This window comes from Diabrotica undecimpunctata, chromosome 7 (assembly GCF_040954645.1).
Source record: "Diabrotica undecimpunctata isolate CICGRU chromosome 7, icDiaUnde3, whole genome shotgun sequence".
Lineage (NCBI taxonomy): Eukaryota > Metazoa > Arthropoda > Insecta > Coleoptera > Chrysomelidae > Diabrotica > Diabrotica undecimpunctata.
In genome coordinates this window covers 21,377,288-21,393,012 of record NC_092809.1, presented here as the reverse complement: position 1 = coordinate 21,393,012, position 15,725 = coordinate 21,377,288, and the positions used below count along the sequence as shown (strand labels likewise).

At 33.3% G+C, this 15,725-nt stretch overlaps 1 protein-coding gene and 1 pseudogene across 1 annotated transcript in view; one reads left to right on the top strand and one right to left on the bottom strand.

Moving 5' to 3' along the window:
• Positions 1 to 4,223, top strand: part of LOC140446308 (uncharacterized) — a 391,171-nt gene extending 386,948 nt beyond the window's left edge. Inside the window, exon 9 of the mRNA XM_072538846.1 lies at positions 3,952 to 4,223. Within this exon, the coding sequence (XP_072394947.1) occupies positions 3,952 to 4,223 (272 nt within the window). The remainder of the gene's footprint in view (positions 1 to 3,951) is intronic.
• A 1,303-nt stretch (positions 4,224 to 5,526) lies between these two features.
• Positions 5,527 to 6,794, bottom strand: LOC140446208 (NAD-dependent protein deacetylase sirtuin-2 pseudogene; annotated as a pseudogene).
• Positions 6,795 to 15,725: the final 8,931 nt, after the last annotated feature.

Genomic DNA, 15,725 nt, shown 5'->3' with positions numbered 1-15,725 from the left:
AAGCGTTGTGATGCGGTAAGGTAGGCAGGTAGACTATTCCAGTGTACGTTCGAGCAAGCCCTAAGCTCATTATATACACCTACTTCGTTCATTTTTATTCATAATAGAGGTCTCTAAATTTGTTTCAGTTAAGTGAACGTTAAGCTTATTAAAACACATAAAATTTATGATATAATAAGAATTAAAATATATAAATACATAACAATGTTATGCAGTAAAGCCAAGGGATGGATAATAAATTATTTTACACAAAACGAAAATATTTTATTTAGGTTTAGATTGTTTCGACATCATGATCATTGACACAGTTAGAATTTAAAGTTCTTCTTTTTGTTCTGTTTTTTTGTATGTAGGCTTTAAGCCTGTTTCTTCTTCAACATTAGCCTACTTAATTGTTTAAATTATCGCACCATCTTTTTCTTGGTCTGCCAATACTTTTTTATCAATTTGGTGTCTTATCTCATGTTATTCATATTATTCTACCCTCTGACATTCTACTAATGTGTTCGTTTCACTCCTGTTTCCGTTTTCTTACCCATTTATTTATGTCTTCTATATTGCATGATCTTCTTATGTTTTACTTCTCTCCCTATCCAACAGACTTTTCCCTAATATTCGTCGTATTTTTATTACTGTTTAGGACTGTTTAGCTGTTTTCTTCGATATAACTCAAGCCTATGACACAATTCAGAGACAAGATATTTTAAATACCTTGTCAAGCTGGTCAATTCAAGGAAACATCTTGCATTTTATCCGAAACTTTCTCCTGAAGCGACATTTCCAAATTCGAATAGACAGCACTGATTCTGATATTAAAACCCAATCTAACGGTATTTCTCAAGGGTTGGCTCTTAGTATTACTTTATTTCTTATTGCAATCAATAATATTGCCAACTCACTTTCACCTCTAGATAAAGCCTGTCTATTTATTTTAGGAAAAAGTTTATCTTTAATATTACATCATATTCAAGAAGCCATTAGCAAACTAGAAAACTGGTCTAATACTACTGGTCTGCGGTTCTCTTCCAATAAAACAAAAGTTATGCTTATCAGCAAACGCTTTAGAGCAAACGCTTTAGAGCTAGTTTAATCCTTCCAAACCTAGTGTTAAATAACAATTCTATTGAATATGTAAAATATATTTATTTTCTTGGCATGAAATTAGATAATAGTTTAACTTATGAAGAACATGGGCACTTTTTTCGACAATCTACAGTCTACAATCAAAGTAGATACTAATACTTCATCATACCTCTTTAAAAACAAAGCCTTAGAGAAGTTAAGTAGTCATCAAAAGTCCATCTACATTTATGTTGATGCGTCAAAATCGGAAAATGGAGTTCCAAATGGTGTTGCGTTTGGAACAACCAGCGAAGAAGGGTCATTTCAACTTCCTAAGTAATTCACCATATTCTCTGCTGAATTATTTGCCATTCTTTAGGCCATAAAATTCGTCAATGAAAATAATATTATTAATAGCCTAATAATTAGAGATTCATTGAGTTCATTATCCTAATTAAACAGTTTAATTAAACTTTTTACTAAACACCCTATTTTAAGTTTAATTAAGTCGGAACTCATGATATGCCAAATAAATCATCAAACTGTTCAGTTTTTTTGGACACCCTCACATTGTGGAATAAAAGGAAATGAAAGAGCCGACAACGTAGCAAAACAAGCAATTGAGAAACCAATTGCATTGTCAATGTCTACTTGTTACCACCTAGATGTCAAACAATGTTTTAAAAAAAAAATAATGAACAAATGGTAGGAAATATGAGATGTCTCAAATTCTAACCTTAGATAAATCAAACAAACTATCCTACCATGGAGGCTACCTATGGAAAGAAGAGATCAAGTTATCATCTCCAGACTACAATTAGGACACACCAAGATCACACGTGATTTCTTACGACAGAAGCAACCAAAACTTTTCTGTTGCGCGTGTTATAGTGATCTAACAGTACATCACTTATTAGTAGAGTGTCCGTTGTACGCATTTGAAAGACAACATGAACAGTTACCTACAACAATAAAAAACGTTCCAAGTAAATGTAGTGAGCATAATCGTACCATACTTTTTTTGATTTCCTCAGGACTAATCAACAAAATCTAATTTTATTCTTGGTTTTTTTATATTTATGTTATCTGTAAAATCGACCATTGCTATGCTATGCTGTGGTTGAAGCAGTTTCAAATAAAAAGAAATGTAACCAAAAAGAGAAAACATTTCCAAAATATAAATCAGAATAAACGAATAAATCATAGAAAGAATATAAAAGAATAAGAACTGAAACTTATCGATTGGTAACTAAAATAAAACAAGAGACTACTGAAAAATAAATCTCAAAAGGACTTGAGATAGATTTCTATAGAAATCTAGAGATAGAAGTGCCGTTTTCAGTTTTCATATACTTGAAAAAAATTCTCACCACCATGCGGCCTCGGCGATCTTTCTTTTATTTTACTGACTTTAACCAGTTTTCACAATTTTAATTAGACAGTTATTAATCTTAACTAATTTTAAAGTAAAAACTGAAACTGAATTGACAAAGTGCCAGAATTTTAGCTCTTTATGTTTATAAACAATTGCGCTGAGAATTTAAAAATAAACAATATTATCTCCATTTGTATGGGTCGCACACACCTGTTATTTGTGTAAGATATGTTTGTTTATAACTAGAGATTGCAATTGCTTCAAGTACTTCAAGTACTATACTTTTTTATGTCTTAATTACAAATCAAAATAATTTTTAGTTTTTGAGATATAATTTTTTTTTAAAAAGTCGTTTTTTATACCCTCACGACCTATGTAACCCCTTAATTTTTAGTTTCTTTTTTTCAATCAAAACATTCAACAAATATAACTCGTCCAGATCAAGAAACAGTCTATAAAGGGCTTCCAGTGGTCATGCTTTTTCGCTCACACTAAGACTAAGGCTCACACATATATCAGGCGTTCTTGTTTTCTCATTCACGCTCACGTTCAGATAGCAGTTGCCATTTACAGTTTGTTTCTTTATCTGGACGAATTATATCTACACCTTATTTCACAGACGTTTTTTTTCTTTTCGGATTTAATGTTGCTCCAGTTACTCTAATATTAATTAAAATATTGTTCTGAAGCTATTTTCTTGTGGCATATTAAATTAATAACTATTTAAATGGGAATAAGCCACAATTAAAGGTTAAAATACGTTTATTGACGTTTCAATTTCCACTTCGGAAATCGTTCTCTTTTTTTTTTCTTCGAGAACGATTTCCGAAGTGGAAATTGAAACGTCAATAAACGTATTTTAACCTTTAATTGTGGCTTGTTCCCATTTAAATAGTTATTAATTAATTAAAATGTCTCTTGAAGATGATAAAAAAAAATTGTGGGACTTTTTCACAAAACTGGATGAGAGACGAAGTGCAAGATGCTCTTTATGCTCAAAAAAATTATTGATTAGCAACCGCTCAACAACAGGCTTAAAAGGACATCTGAAAAAGATACACAACGTCTCTTCTTTAAGTTATAGCACCAGCACCATTATACCAGCTCCCAATGCCCCCAAAGCATCCTCGTCAAAAAATGAAGATAACCAGTAAGTAGTTCCGAGCAAAAGTCGAAGAAGACTATTAATTCCTACTTTGAAAGAGAAAATTCTATGAAAGATATGGTTACTAGGATGGTTTGCAAGGATGGTTTTAGCTTGAGTTCATTTTGTACCTCACCTGACTTGAGACGGTTATTCGCAAAAAGTGGATTCCAATTAACAACTTCTCCGAACACTATAAGAGCGATAATTTACAGGTATGTAGAGAAAGTCCAAGCAAATCTTATAAAAGAATTTACTAATTTAAAATAAAAAGGACCAAGATTTTCGTTGAGATTCGACGAGTGGACCTCCCAAAAATATCACAGACACATTAATCTCAATTTACACAATGCAGAACATTTTAATCTAGTTTTGATTAGAATTCACGGCTCGTGCATTGCCGAACACTGCATTGAATTAGTGGCAGAACGGTTGGAAATTTTTGGTTTAATGATTGAATCCGACACCATTGGTATCGCAACCAACGGCGCATCCGTTATGGTGAAAGTTGGCAAGCTCATGCTTTGCTATCAACAACTGTGCTATTCACATGGAGTTCATTTGGCTTTAGTAGACGTGCTGTATAAAAAGAAACCTCAAACAGAAGTAGAACAAGCAGCAATAGATGACACCGATGAATAAGAAGACGAAAATGAAGATGTGGAGACAGAGATAAATGAAGGATTGGCAGTAACAATCGAATCAACATCGACGAGTCTTGTTGAATTGATTCCCCGTTATAGCGATCTACTCATGAAAATGCGAAAAGTTGTAAAAACGTTAAAAAACCACCTACTAAAGACATGTTCTTGCAAAAATATGTCAAGAAAGAGAAAGGCAAGGAATTAAGTTCGAGTCTTGACTGCCGCACCAGGTGGAATAGTTTGCTCAGTATGCTGGAACGTTTCTACAGCCTAAAAGTTTGCATCGATAAAGCGTTGATAGACATTGATTCTGTGATAAAATTCTCTGCTGGCGAGTGGTCAATAATCAATGAGTTAATTGCCACTCTTCAACCAGTGAAACTGGCTGTAGAAGCTTTTAACAGAATAGAGTCCACTTTGATAACAGCTGACATAACCTTGAAATTTGTCTTAGACAAACTAAATAGCCAGGACTCTAGCCTTAGTGCCGAGCTATCGGAAGCACTATGCAACAGAATTGCGGAACTCGCTCTCTGAAATTACAGGTACATTAGTGTACTTACAAAATCCAAAAAAGTATGACGAAGGACTAAACAATCCTGGTTATTTCCCCATGCCGAAAAAGAATACAATGCAAAGAGATGAAAAATTTGTTAAGTCGTATAAATAAACAAGTAATTGTGAAAACAGTGCAAGAGGACATAATGGAAGTAAAAGATATGACAGCTAATGAATTTTACTTTAGAATAAGAACTTAAGATTAAATTGAAACGAGAGAGAGAAAACTTTTATAACCAAAAAAAAAACCAAAAAAATACATTAAAATCGTGTTTTTATTTTGATTCCACATTTTGTTGGATCCGCGCTGGATCCGGCTAGATTCAGGCCAATCTTGCAAAAATCCAGCTGGACTGAAAATGCTGCTGGATTGCAATCCCTATTTATAACCTTTCATATGTGGTAATTGGTTTCTTTTTCAAGGTAAAAACGGCGCAGATAACTAAATTGTTTTTAAGGCAAAAATGGTACTTTATTCTGCATAAATTATTTATAAGTAAACAATTAAAAATTAATATACTTTTTTAAAAACATGGAAATCGTAGATCTTATGAAGAGATTAAGACAAAAAATCGTTTATCCATTTAAATATTGACAAAGCACCTGAACAGTCGTTTGAAAATAAATTTTTTTCTGTGAAATGGAAAAAACAAATAGAATTGTTTAAAAACTACTCGACCGAACGAACCCCTATTTTACAATTATTATAGTAAAAACATAAAAACTCATATTATAAACTGTGTTTATCTGATTTTATTGTTTATTTTAATAATTATAAACTTATTTAGTTTTAATTTGAATAAAATTGATGTTTTTAGTATAACTTTGGTAATTCTTGCTTTTCTGTTGAATTCGGCTTCTTCCCAGATACTATGTCTACTGTTTGTCTATTTGTATCTTCCGCTATTTTTTCATGTTCTTTTTTAACTCTTTGTAGTAATTCATCTGCCCATCCCAATTTTTCAGCAAGTAGTAAACATCCCTCGTCACAATCTCCCAACCAACAAACATCCCTTGTGTTATCTTTCGAATCAAAATTTAAACCTCTTCCCGTTCCAAGTATAGTCATGCTTGATCGGTGTCCTGATTTTTCTCTGTTTATTAAAATCCTCGGTACGTGATCTTCAACCCTATTTACTAAGGACGCAAACGGTTGTACTGCCAGGGAAGTCCCTATAATTATTAGTAGATCACATTTTGAGTAGTCTGTCCTTATTCTATTATAGAATTCAGATGGTAAGGCCTCGCCAAAAAATATTATATCCGGTTTAACAACCCCGGAACATTTTTCACATGATGGAATTTGATCTTTAAAAACGATTTCTTTCATCCAATCTTGAGTGTATTCTTGTCTACACTTCAAACAATGCCCTATATGAAAGGTACCATGAGCTTCAACAATTTTATCTTCTGGTATTCCTGCGACCCTCTCTAAACTATCAATATTTTGAGTATAATGTCTCAAGAGCAATCCTTTTTCATCTAACATTTTAACAAAATAATGACATAATGTTGGTTTAAATGTACCTGGATAAAGTTCTTTCGCCAACTCAAAGAATGGTTTCGGATTATTGTGAAAGAAGTCTAATTCGAAAATTGCTTGCGGATGTGGCAAATTATACTTTTGCAGATTGTGATATAAGCCTGTACCTGGTGATCGGAAATCTGGAATTCCAGCAGAAGTTGATATTCCAGCACCTGCCATAGTAATAATATTTTTACAGTCCTTTTCATTGATATAGTTAACTATACCATCAATGGACACATCATTTAACACCTTTAGTTTTATCTTCTCTTCGGTTTTTGAAAAATTAAGCTTCTCTGCAAAACAACTACGCAAATGTTCTATATTCTCTTCTTCAGACCTATTATCACTTGCTGCAGGTTTCTCAGACACCTGCGTTTTATTTTGTGTATCTTGTTCCTCTGTAGTTGACATTATAGATTATTTAAATTAAATTATTTTATTATTCATTTCCAGGAAAGTTTGACATACAGACTACGTATTTGACATACATATTCCGTATGTCATATTTGACAAATATATTCTTCGTTTTTTCTATCTAGAATTCTATGTAGAATGCGTAGCTTTTTTATAATATTGAAGTGAATGAAAAAATTCGTATTTTTGTTTATTTGTTAATTTTTTTTACTAAAGACACAGAAGTGTACTTACATAAAAATCTGGTCAGTAAGACCAATTATCAATTTGTTTCTAACTTAAATTACTAATGAAATCTTAAAATTAGGTGTCTACTCAATAGTATCTTTCCTATTATTTCTAATAACTAGCATTAAATTTAGCATGCATACTCGCACAACACTTTACTCTGCTTTTCACTCACTCATTATACCAGTTCAAAAGGCTTTGTTCTTTTGAGCCTTCTCTCTAGGTTCGTATTGTCAAGGAGCTGGATAGCTTCGAAGTTTACATGATGATGGAGTCGTTGTTCATGGCTCCCTGCAAATTTCTTGATTATCTGATTGACGTCTTCCATCTTGAGGTCCCGGTGAAGGTCGTTGTTCCTAACGTACCAAGGCGCATCTACGATGTTCCTCAGCACTTTATTCTGGAATATCTGGATTACTTTGATGTTACTAGGCTTGGCACAGCCCCAGAGTTGGCAGCCATAGGTCCATACTGGTCTCAGTATTTGTTTATAGATTAGGAGTTTATTATTTATGGATAGAGAGGAATGTCTTCCCATCAGCCAATACATTTTCTTGTAGCGGATGCCTAGTTCTTCTCTTTTCTTCTTCACGTGAGCTTTCCAGCGAAGTTTTGCATCAAGAGTGATCCCCAAGTACTTTGCTGATGTTGCAATAGGCACTTGGACATCATTTATTCTAATTGGAGTATTATTAATTCTCTTATTGGTAAAATTTATATGGACTGATTTATTCTCATTCAGCGTAATTTTCCATTTTTTGGTCCATTCATGGATTTTATTTATTGAATTTTGTAGTTTTTCTGTAGCTTCTTCGACGGTGTCACTTACCGCTAAGACAGCAGTGTCATCTGCGAAGGTAGCTATGGTGTCGTCTTCTAGTTCAGGTATATCACACGTGTATATTAGGTATAGGACTGGACCCAATACACTCCCTTGTGGAACACCTGCTTCAATATCCTTAAGATCAGTGTATGCATCTTCTTGTTTAACTCTTAAATGTCTGTTCGCTAGATATGATTGTAATATATTTGAATATTGTTTAGGCATGAATGATTTCAGTTTATGTATCAAACCCTTATGCCAGACTTTATCAAACGCCTGTGCCACATCTAGGAAGGTTGCAGAACAGACTTTTCTTTTCTCTAATGATCTTTCAATTATAGCAGTTATTCTATGCACCTGGTCAATTGTCGAATGCTTATTTCTAAATCCAAATTGATGATCTGGAATTATTTTCTTTTTTTCAATTATTGGTAATGATAATAAAAAACCATGTCAAAGTAAGAATTTCGTGACTCACGAGATAGTACACCTTTTCTATTGAGTTCCCCTAGATATCTCTGTTGAAAAATAGCGTCCAGTAATTTTTCGATTTTTTAAGTGCTTTGTAGGTTTTATTTTCTGTATAAGACAATAAAGAAAAATCTCAAAAAAGCATACAACAAGGAATCAATAAATTAAAAAATCCAAAATTAATAGGAGGAAACCAAATAACAAATGATTTCTTAAAATATGAAGATGATTATCTTTTACAACAACTTTAAACAGCTGATAAAAAAAATAATATCCACTAACAGAATAGCGGATAAATTGAGGAGAACAGTCACGCTGTTCTTTAAGAAAGGACATTAAAATCATTATCGGAATATACTGGAATATAAATAGATAGAAGTTTTGATAGTGACAGTGTTTATTTTTATTCTCGGTATAACGGTACACCGATGTTGTAACATCGGTTAGCACAGATCAGCAAAGATCTATTAAAAATTAAAAACTTGTGTTAAATATGTATACTGAAATTTACTAAAAATTACGTATAAATTAATCTTTTAAAACTATTACTCTTTGTAGACAAGATATTATAACAAATCTTTATGAAAAATTGTCATGTATTGGTGAATGCTATTGTTCCAAAGCGCATTCACCATTATTTTAAATGTACCACTATTATAAAGACTATTACTATATTATACTATATAATATACTATTTAAGTATTTAAGGACGGACTATAAACTGTCCGTCCCCATTAATAATATTCCTTATAGGTAAATTAGAGCTTGACAAAAAAAATGTAAGCGTGTAAGCGACACTCTTGTCTAAATATACCCAGTTAATTCACCATTTAATAACATTGCTAAATCGAGGGGAAGTTTTAATCCCTTCCGCTCCAGGCCATTTTTGAGGTAGGGAGCTGTATACCAGCAAAAGTTTTTTAATGAAAATACATTTTACGATAGTTTTGATGTATAATAGAAGAGATATTCACCTATTATGGGGGCCAAAAAAATGTTTGAAGCAATTTGAACTTATATGACAATTTATAGTGTTTACGAGAATATCCACATAAGGATGTTTGGGTGTACCAGTATATCCACCCTTGGATATCAATTGTACTACCAAAATATCCATTTCTGGATATCATTTACCTGTATCTATGTATTTAGTTTATAAAGTTATGCCAAATATTAAAAAATAAAACATATATAACAAGACAGTGAACAATTTAATTAAATTCAGAACAAAGCAAAAAATAAAAGAACATTTTTTTTATTACTTATGAAAACTTTTAAAATAGGCTTTTCTGAGCAAAGGCCGGTTTTTCCGGGCAAGCAATGCAATATGTTCTCGTTAGTTTACGCACTTCACGTATTTTACAAATTACACAAACTTTTCGTCGAGCCCTCTTTTTTCCAATTTCTTTTGGAAAATAGGCCATTGCATGCAACGGATTCCCAGATGTAGTAGGTTGATTTTTTTATTATTCATTTCTTGATATCCTTTACTATATTTTAGAAGTATCCCGGTAACAGAGTTTTGTGTATTTATACATTAAAACTTGTTTTTGATGGGCTTGGCTGTAAAATACTCTGGAGTTCAATAGCATAAGATGTAAAAGGTACAAACCTATTTTGGTAAATCACATGTAGGATTTAGAATATGTTTGTTATAATAATTATTATAAATGTTTGTTATAATAAAGAACATTTCCTCCTGCAACATATCGTTCTCTTTCGCAAAATCCTGTAGTATGCTTACTGGTAATCAAATAACCGTCTTTCTTGTCCTTGTAGAGAACTAGAAGGAGCATATCCTTGCGAACAAAACATGATTGTTGCCTATCTAATGAAACCAATGTTAATTCTCTTGAAACGTCCCTATTTGGTCGAATAGTGCCTGTAAGGAAAGTCTTTTTTGTCAATAGAAATTCGCAAAGAAGAACGAATATATACCAATTATCTACAATCACTTCACGATTACTTTCTGTTTTTATTAGAAAAAAGATGTCGCATCCACCAAAAGGTTATTAGCGATGGAACAAAATATAAATAACAAATTTAAACACCTACAGATTGTACAAAATGTTTATGGATCTGAGATAATTCACTATATTGTCACAGAAACAGTTTTGACCTAGAGTCTGTGGTAGAGCGTTTGGGATCTTGTAGCGCTGTCTTTCCTGGTTATATTTACTACAAATTGTTAAAAAGTGTTTGACTGTTAATTGGACGTTACACTGATCACATATAGGTGGATTTTTCTTTGTGAAAAGGTGGGAGTGCGTTAATCTGGTATGTCCTAGACGTAAACGCGCAACCGCAATTTGTTCTCGTCTATTGCGCGACGATGGAAACCACTGAGACACATTATTTTTGATTTTATTTAAATTGGAATTAGTTTGAGACCACTCATTTCGCCACAAACACAACACTTTATTTTTAAAATAAGCTTTTAAGTCACTGGAAAGACACTTGTCTATCGGCTCCGACAAATCACTTAAAATTTCCTCTCATGCAATCCTGTCAGCTTCTTCATTTCCTGTTATTCCGACTTGTGAGGGAACCCATAAAAATTGGACGCTTCTTTAATGTTCATGAGCTTGGGAAAGCTGGTATTTTAGCAACTTTTCAAAAGGATGTTTCGGAGAAATGTATTTTAATGAATTTAGAGAGCTAAGGGAATCTGTTATGATCAGGTCTTTTGTGAGTGTAAGCTCGTTAAGAAGTTTCACAGCACGGTATATGGCGTAGAGTTCACCTGAATATGTGCTGCATGCTGGGGTAAACGTAAAAGAAGATTGTTTTCTGAAGAAACGATTGATGCCCCCACTCCGTCTTCGGATTTAGATGCATCTGTGTAGATTTTATGGTAGTCGGGGTACTTATTTATGAGGGCCTCAAACTTGGATCGAATTAGAGAATGATGTGTATTAGATTTATCTAAATACTCTAGAGATGCATAACAAGTTGGTATATCGATCAGCCAAGGCTCGGGGTATTTAATATCCGAGGAGAAAACCTCTGGAAAATTAATGTTTAGGTTTTGAAGAATGGATTTAATTCTTTCGTAATATGGTTTTTTAGTATAGCGAATATCTTGGAATAAGTTTAAATATTTATTTGTAAAAGTGTTTTGATATATTGGCTTTGGAGTATTGCCCGCGACTGAGGCTGCATGTGATAGAGCGAGGTACATGCGGCGGTGATGTAGCGATGGTTCTTCTAAAAAAGCATAAATGCTGGATACAGGTGTAGTTGGGAAAGCCCCTAAGATTAATCTAAGACTTTTATTATAAATAATATCTAATGATTTCAGTAGAGATTTATTAGTAGTGGAATAGGCAATTGCTCCATAATCTAGCTTAGACTTCGATTCACGATTCACTAGACTTCACGATTACTATTCAGTAGATTTTGGCAAAGATAAACTACTATTTTCCCGAAAAAAGAAAGGTTTTCTGTTTCTAAAATGTGCGATATGTCATATATATCCTTATCGATATGTATACAAAAATTCCAGGTGTATCGTTGAAGTTTAGACGCACTGGGATACAAGGGAAGTATTTTGTTGCCAAATCGACTTCTTTTGCTTTTTATGTACTGTCGAAAATGGAGTCGACCTTTATACAACATAAGTTGCTCATCCATTGCGAAAATGGATGCTGGCTAGTGCTTGCTCCACTAAGTTTTGACAATTATCTCTAATAAGAACCATAAAAGTGCTTAGTCTGCTAAGCGGTGCATTACTTTTGACAAGTTCTGATGGTGAAAATCTAAGGAATTTAAGAATTGTCAAAAAGCGATTTTGGCTTAAAACAGATTTATGAAAAACTGGAAGACCAGTGCATACATATATTATATGTACTCCAATAATCTGAAATTTGTGGGCACTTGGGCAATCCACTGAGAAAATATACCGCTATTAATACATACATTTCTTCTGTTGTCACTGGTTTTGGTAAGAACAAAAACTTTCATGGCTGTGTGTGAATTATCATTAAAATATTTATCAGCTCTTTGATCGGTCCATTCGCATAGTTTTTTAACAATACTGCTAATTACAAATGACTCAAAACAGTTTACAGCTTCCATACAATTTTGAAAGTCAATAGCTGGGTGAAAGTTATAGTCGAAGCGAAATTCGGGTATATCTCTTGGAAGCTTATCATCAAACGGACCCGTAAGCAGCTTATTTGTACCCCATCAATAACTTCTTCTTTATCCGTTGATAAATAGTTGCTACCTGAATCGTTCTCGAAGTCGCTATTAGACATTTCATAACTCAAATCACTTTCACTCTCGAGTTTCTCGAGATCGATTTTTACTAATATAAAACACAATTACGTACCTAATAGGCAACAAAAAAACACGCGCTCTCTCAGCAATCTCTAAACGTGCATTAAATAAATATCTTACCGCTGCGTTGTATTGCCACCAGACTAAACGTTGACCTTAAGATGTTTACATTATTCTGGGAATTAAAAAAAATTGACTAACCATGATATCGCCGTATGGATATCCATGTTCTACTGCGATCCAAATTAATCTGCACAGCTCTACACCACTTTTACAGAGTGCACTAATATCCCCTATATGAATATCCGTTTGTGGATATCGTGGTACAGTTCGCTATACCTAAAAATATGCATACGTTGATACGGTGGAGCGGAAGGCGTTAATATGCCGTCTAAGATTTGGTATAGTTTTTTTTTTTTATTTAGAAAAAACATATAATCCACATCAACCACGAAGGGTTATTAGTGGAGTAACGTACACAAAAGTTCATTTTATTTACATTAAATAGATGTATATAAACGTAAATCTTTTAAATAATTTATTACATGGTCAGTGTTTATGGTTAAGGTGGTTTTGATGTCATCTGAGATTCCATATTTTCTTCTTGTTTCTTCGTGGTACTGGCAGTCAGTCAGAATATGCTTCACCGTCAATGGGAGAGAACAGTTTCTGCAGGTTGGAGAAGGTTCTTTGTTGATTAAGAATGTATGGGTCAGTGCAGTGTGTCCAATTCTTAGTCGGTTAATTATTACTTGATCCCTTCTATTGGATGGATTATTCAAGATGGTCTTCACAAGGGGATAAATCTCATGTAGTTTGGTTCCTGAATCTTTCCAGTAGTCTTGCCATATGTTCAAACAGTGGTCTTTAATTAGGCTTTTCAGATCGGAGTATGGGTAATTTCTTGATTTGGTTGTGTATTGTGAGTTTATTCGACTTGTGTTTGCTAGGTTGTCCACTTTCTCATTTCCAGCTATTCCTACATGCGACGGTACCCAGATAAATGCTACTTCTTTTCGAGTTGATTGGATTACATTTATCTCATTTTTTATAGCCTGAAATATTGGATTTGTAGGGTATATTTGTTTTACACCTAATAGAGCATTTAATGAGTCAGTGATAATGACACATTTATTCTCACTACGCGTTTTGAAGAAACTTAAGGCTTCCAAAATGGCTGTGGTCTCGCCTGTGAGGATGCAGCAATTTGTAGGTATGGATATAGTGTGCGTAGTGTATTTACAGTAGTATGCAGCAGCATGTCCGTCATGAGCTTTAGAGGCATCACTGAAAATTTGGAGATGATTAGGATAATGAGATATCACTTCGGAGTACAAGTGTTTAATGAAAATCTGATTTGTAGTTGATTTGGGGTATTTTGTGAGGGTTAAATCAATGGTAAGTGGTTGGATTATCCATGGAGGAAAATTTACACTGACTTGTAGAGATCGATTTAGCTTATCCATATCAAAGTTAGAAGATTTTATTCGTTCTATAAGGGGAGTACTATTTTTAGTTGGTTTTGTAGAACCAATATTCGGATGGCAAATTTGGGAGAATACTGGATGTTGTTTCTGTGCTGCTATTTTCCCTATATAGTTTAGGGATAGTTGTTGGCGTCTAATATATAGAGGTGGTTCTCTCGCTAAAACTTGTAAGCTACTAATAGGACTAGTTCTGAAGGCACCCAGTGCTAATCTCAAAGCTGTAGATTGTATGCTATTTAGTTTTTTTAAAGCAGTTTTGCTTGCAGCACCGTAAGATATGCAACCGTAATCTAATTTACTTCTAATAAGTGATTTGTAAAGGTTAATTAATGTTTTACAGTCGGCACCCCAAAATTTATTAGATAACATTTTAAGTATGTTTAACCGGTTTTGGCATGTTTGTTGTAATTTATTAATATGCACATTCCAATTTAATTTTTTATCGAAAGTTAGGCCTAAAAAACTTACTTCTGTTGACTGTTTTATAGGTAAATCATTTAATCTTAAATTAATTGTATGGTGAGTGTTATTTTTACTAAAAATTACGTATTGAGTTTTTTCTGCAGAAAAATTGAATCCGGTTTGTAATGCCCAATTTTGAAGTCGATTTAACATAAGTTGTAATATATTTGTTGCTGAAACTAGGTTATTAGATTTGGTGTAAATAACAATATCATCCGCGTAAATGCTAGCTTTAATAGGAGCTCTGATTACATTTATGATGCTATTAAAAGCCACTAAAAATAGGGTTGGACTTAAAATGGATCCTTGAGGGATTCCATTATCTAGCATTTTTGGAGAACTTATGATTCCATTTATTCTAACTTGTATAGAACGATTACTTAAAAAATTTTTTATAAAAGCAAGCATGTTACCTTGAATTCCATAATTATTAAGTGTTGCTAATATAGAGTGTTTCCATGTCCTATCAAAAGCCTGGGTTATGTCAAAAAATATTGCAATCAACTTCTGATTGTTTGCAAAGGCTTCATTGATTGAGGTTTGCAGTGAAATATGATTATCTAATGTAGACCGTCCCTTGCGAAAACCACTCTGAAATGGGGTAAGGAGATCTTTTGTTTCTAAATACCATGTTAGACGGAGATTTAGAATTTTTTCCAGTATTTTGCACATGCTGCATGTGAGAGAAATAGGACGGTACGATGAGGGTATATCTTTGGGTTTATTGGGTTTAATAATGGGAATAGTTATTGACTGAGACCAGAGTTTTGGAAATTTATGATTTAAAAAACAGGTATTGAATAAATCTAACAATATTATTTTTGCTCTGAAAGGTAGGTGTTTTATGAATATTGGTGGAATATCATCATGTCCTGGGGATGTGTTTTTGGAGTTTACAATAGAGTATTCTAGTTCTTGAAGAGTTATGGTAGCATTTAATGGATCACCAGATTCCTTATCAACGATTTCGAATGATTCTATATTTTGCTTATGTAATAAGAATTCCGGCGTTATATTTTGGTCGCTAGAATTTTCTTGGTAAACTTCGGCTAAAGTTTCACCAATAGCTTTTTTACAGGTGATGATCTCATTATTATATGTTAGTGCATTGATATGCCTAAAGGAGTTGGTACCTTTAAGTTTCCGAATTTTAGACCAAATAACCTGTGAAGGTGTTGATGAATTTATGGACGATACGTAGTCTTTCCAAGTATCTTTTTTGCTTTTTTTCATAAGATATCTTGATTC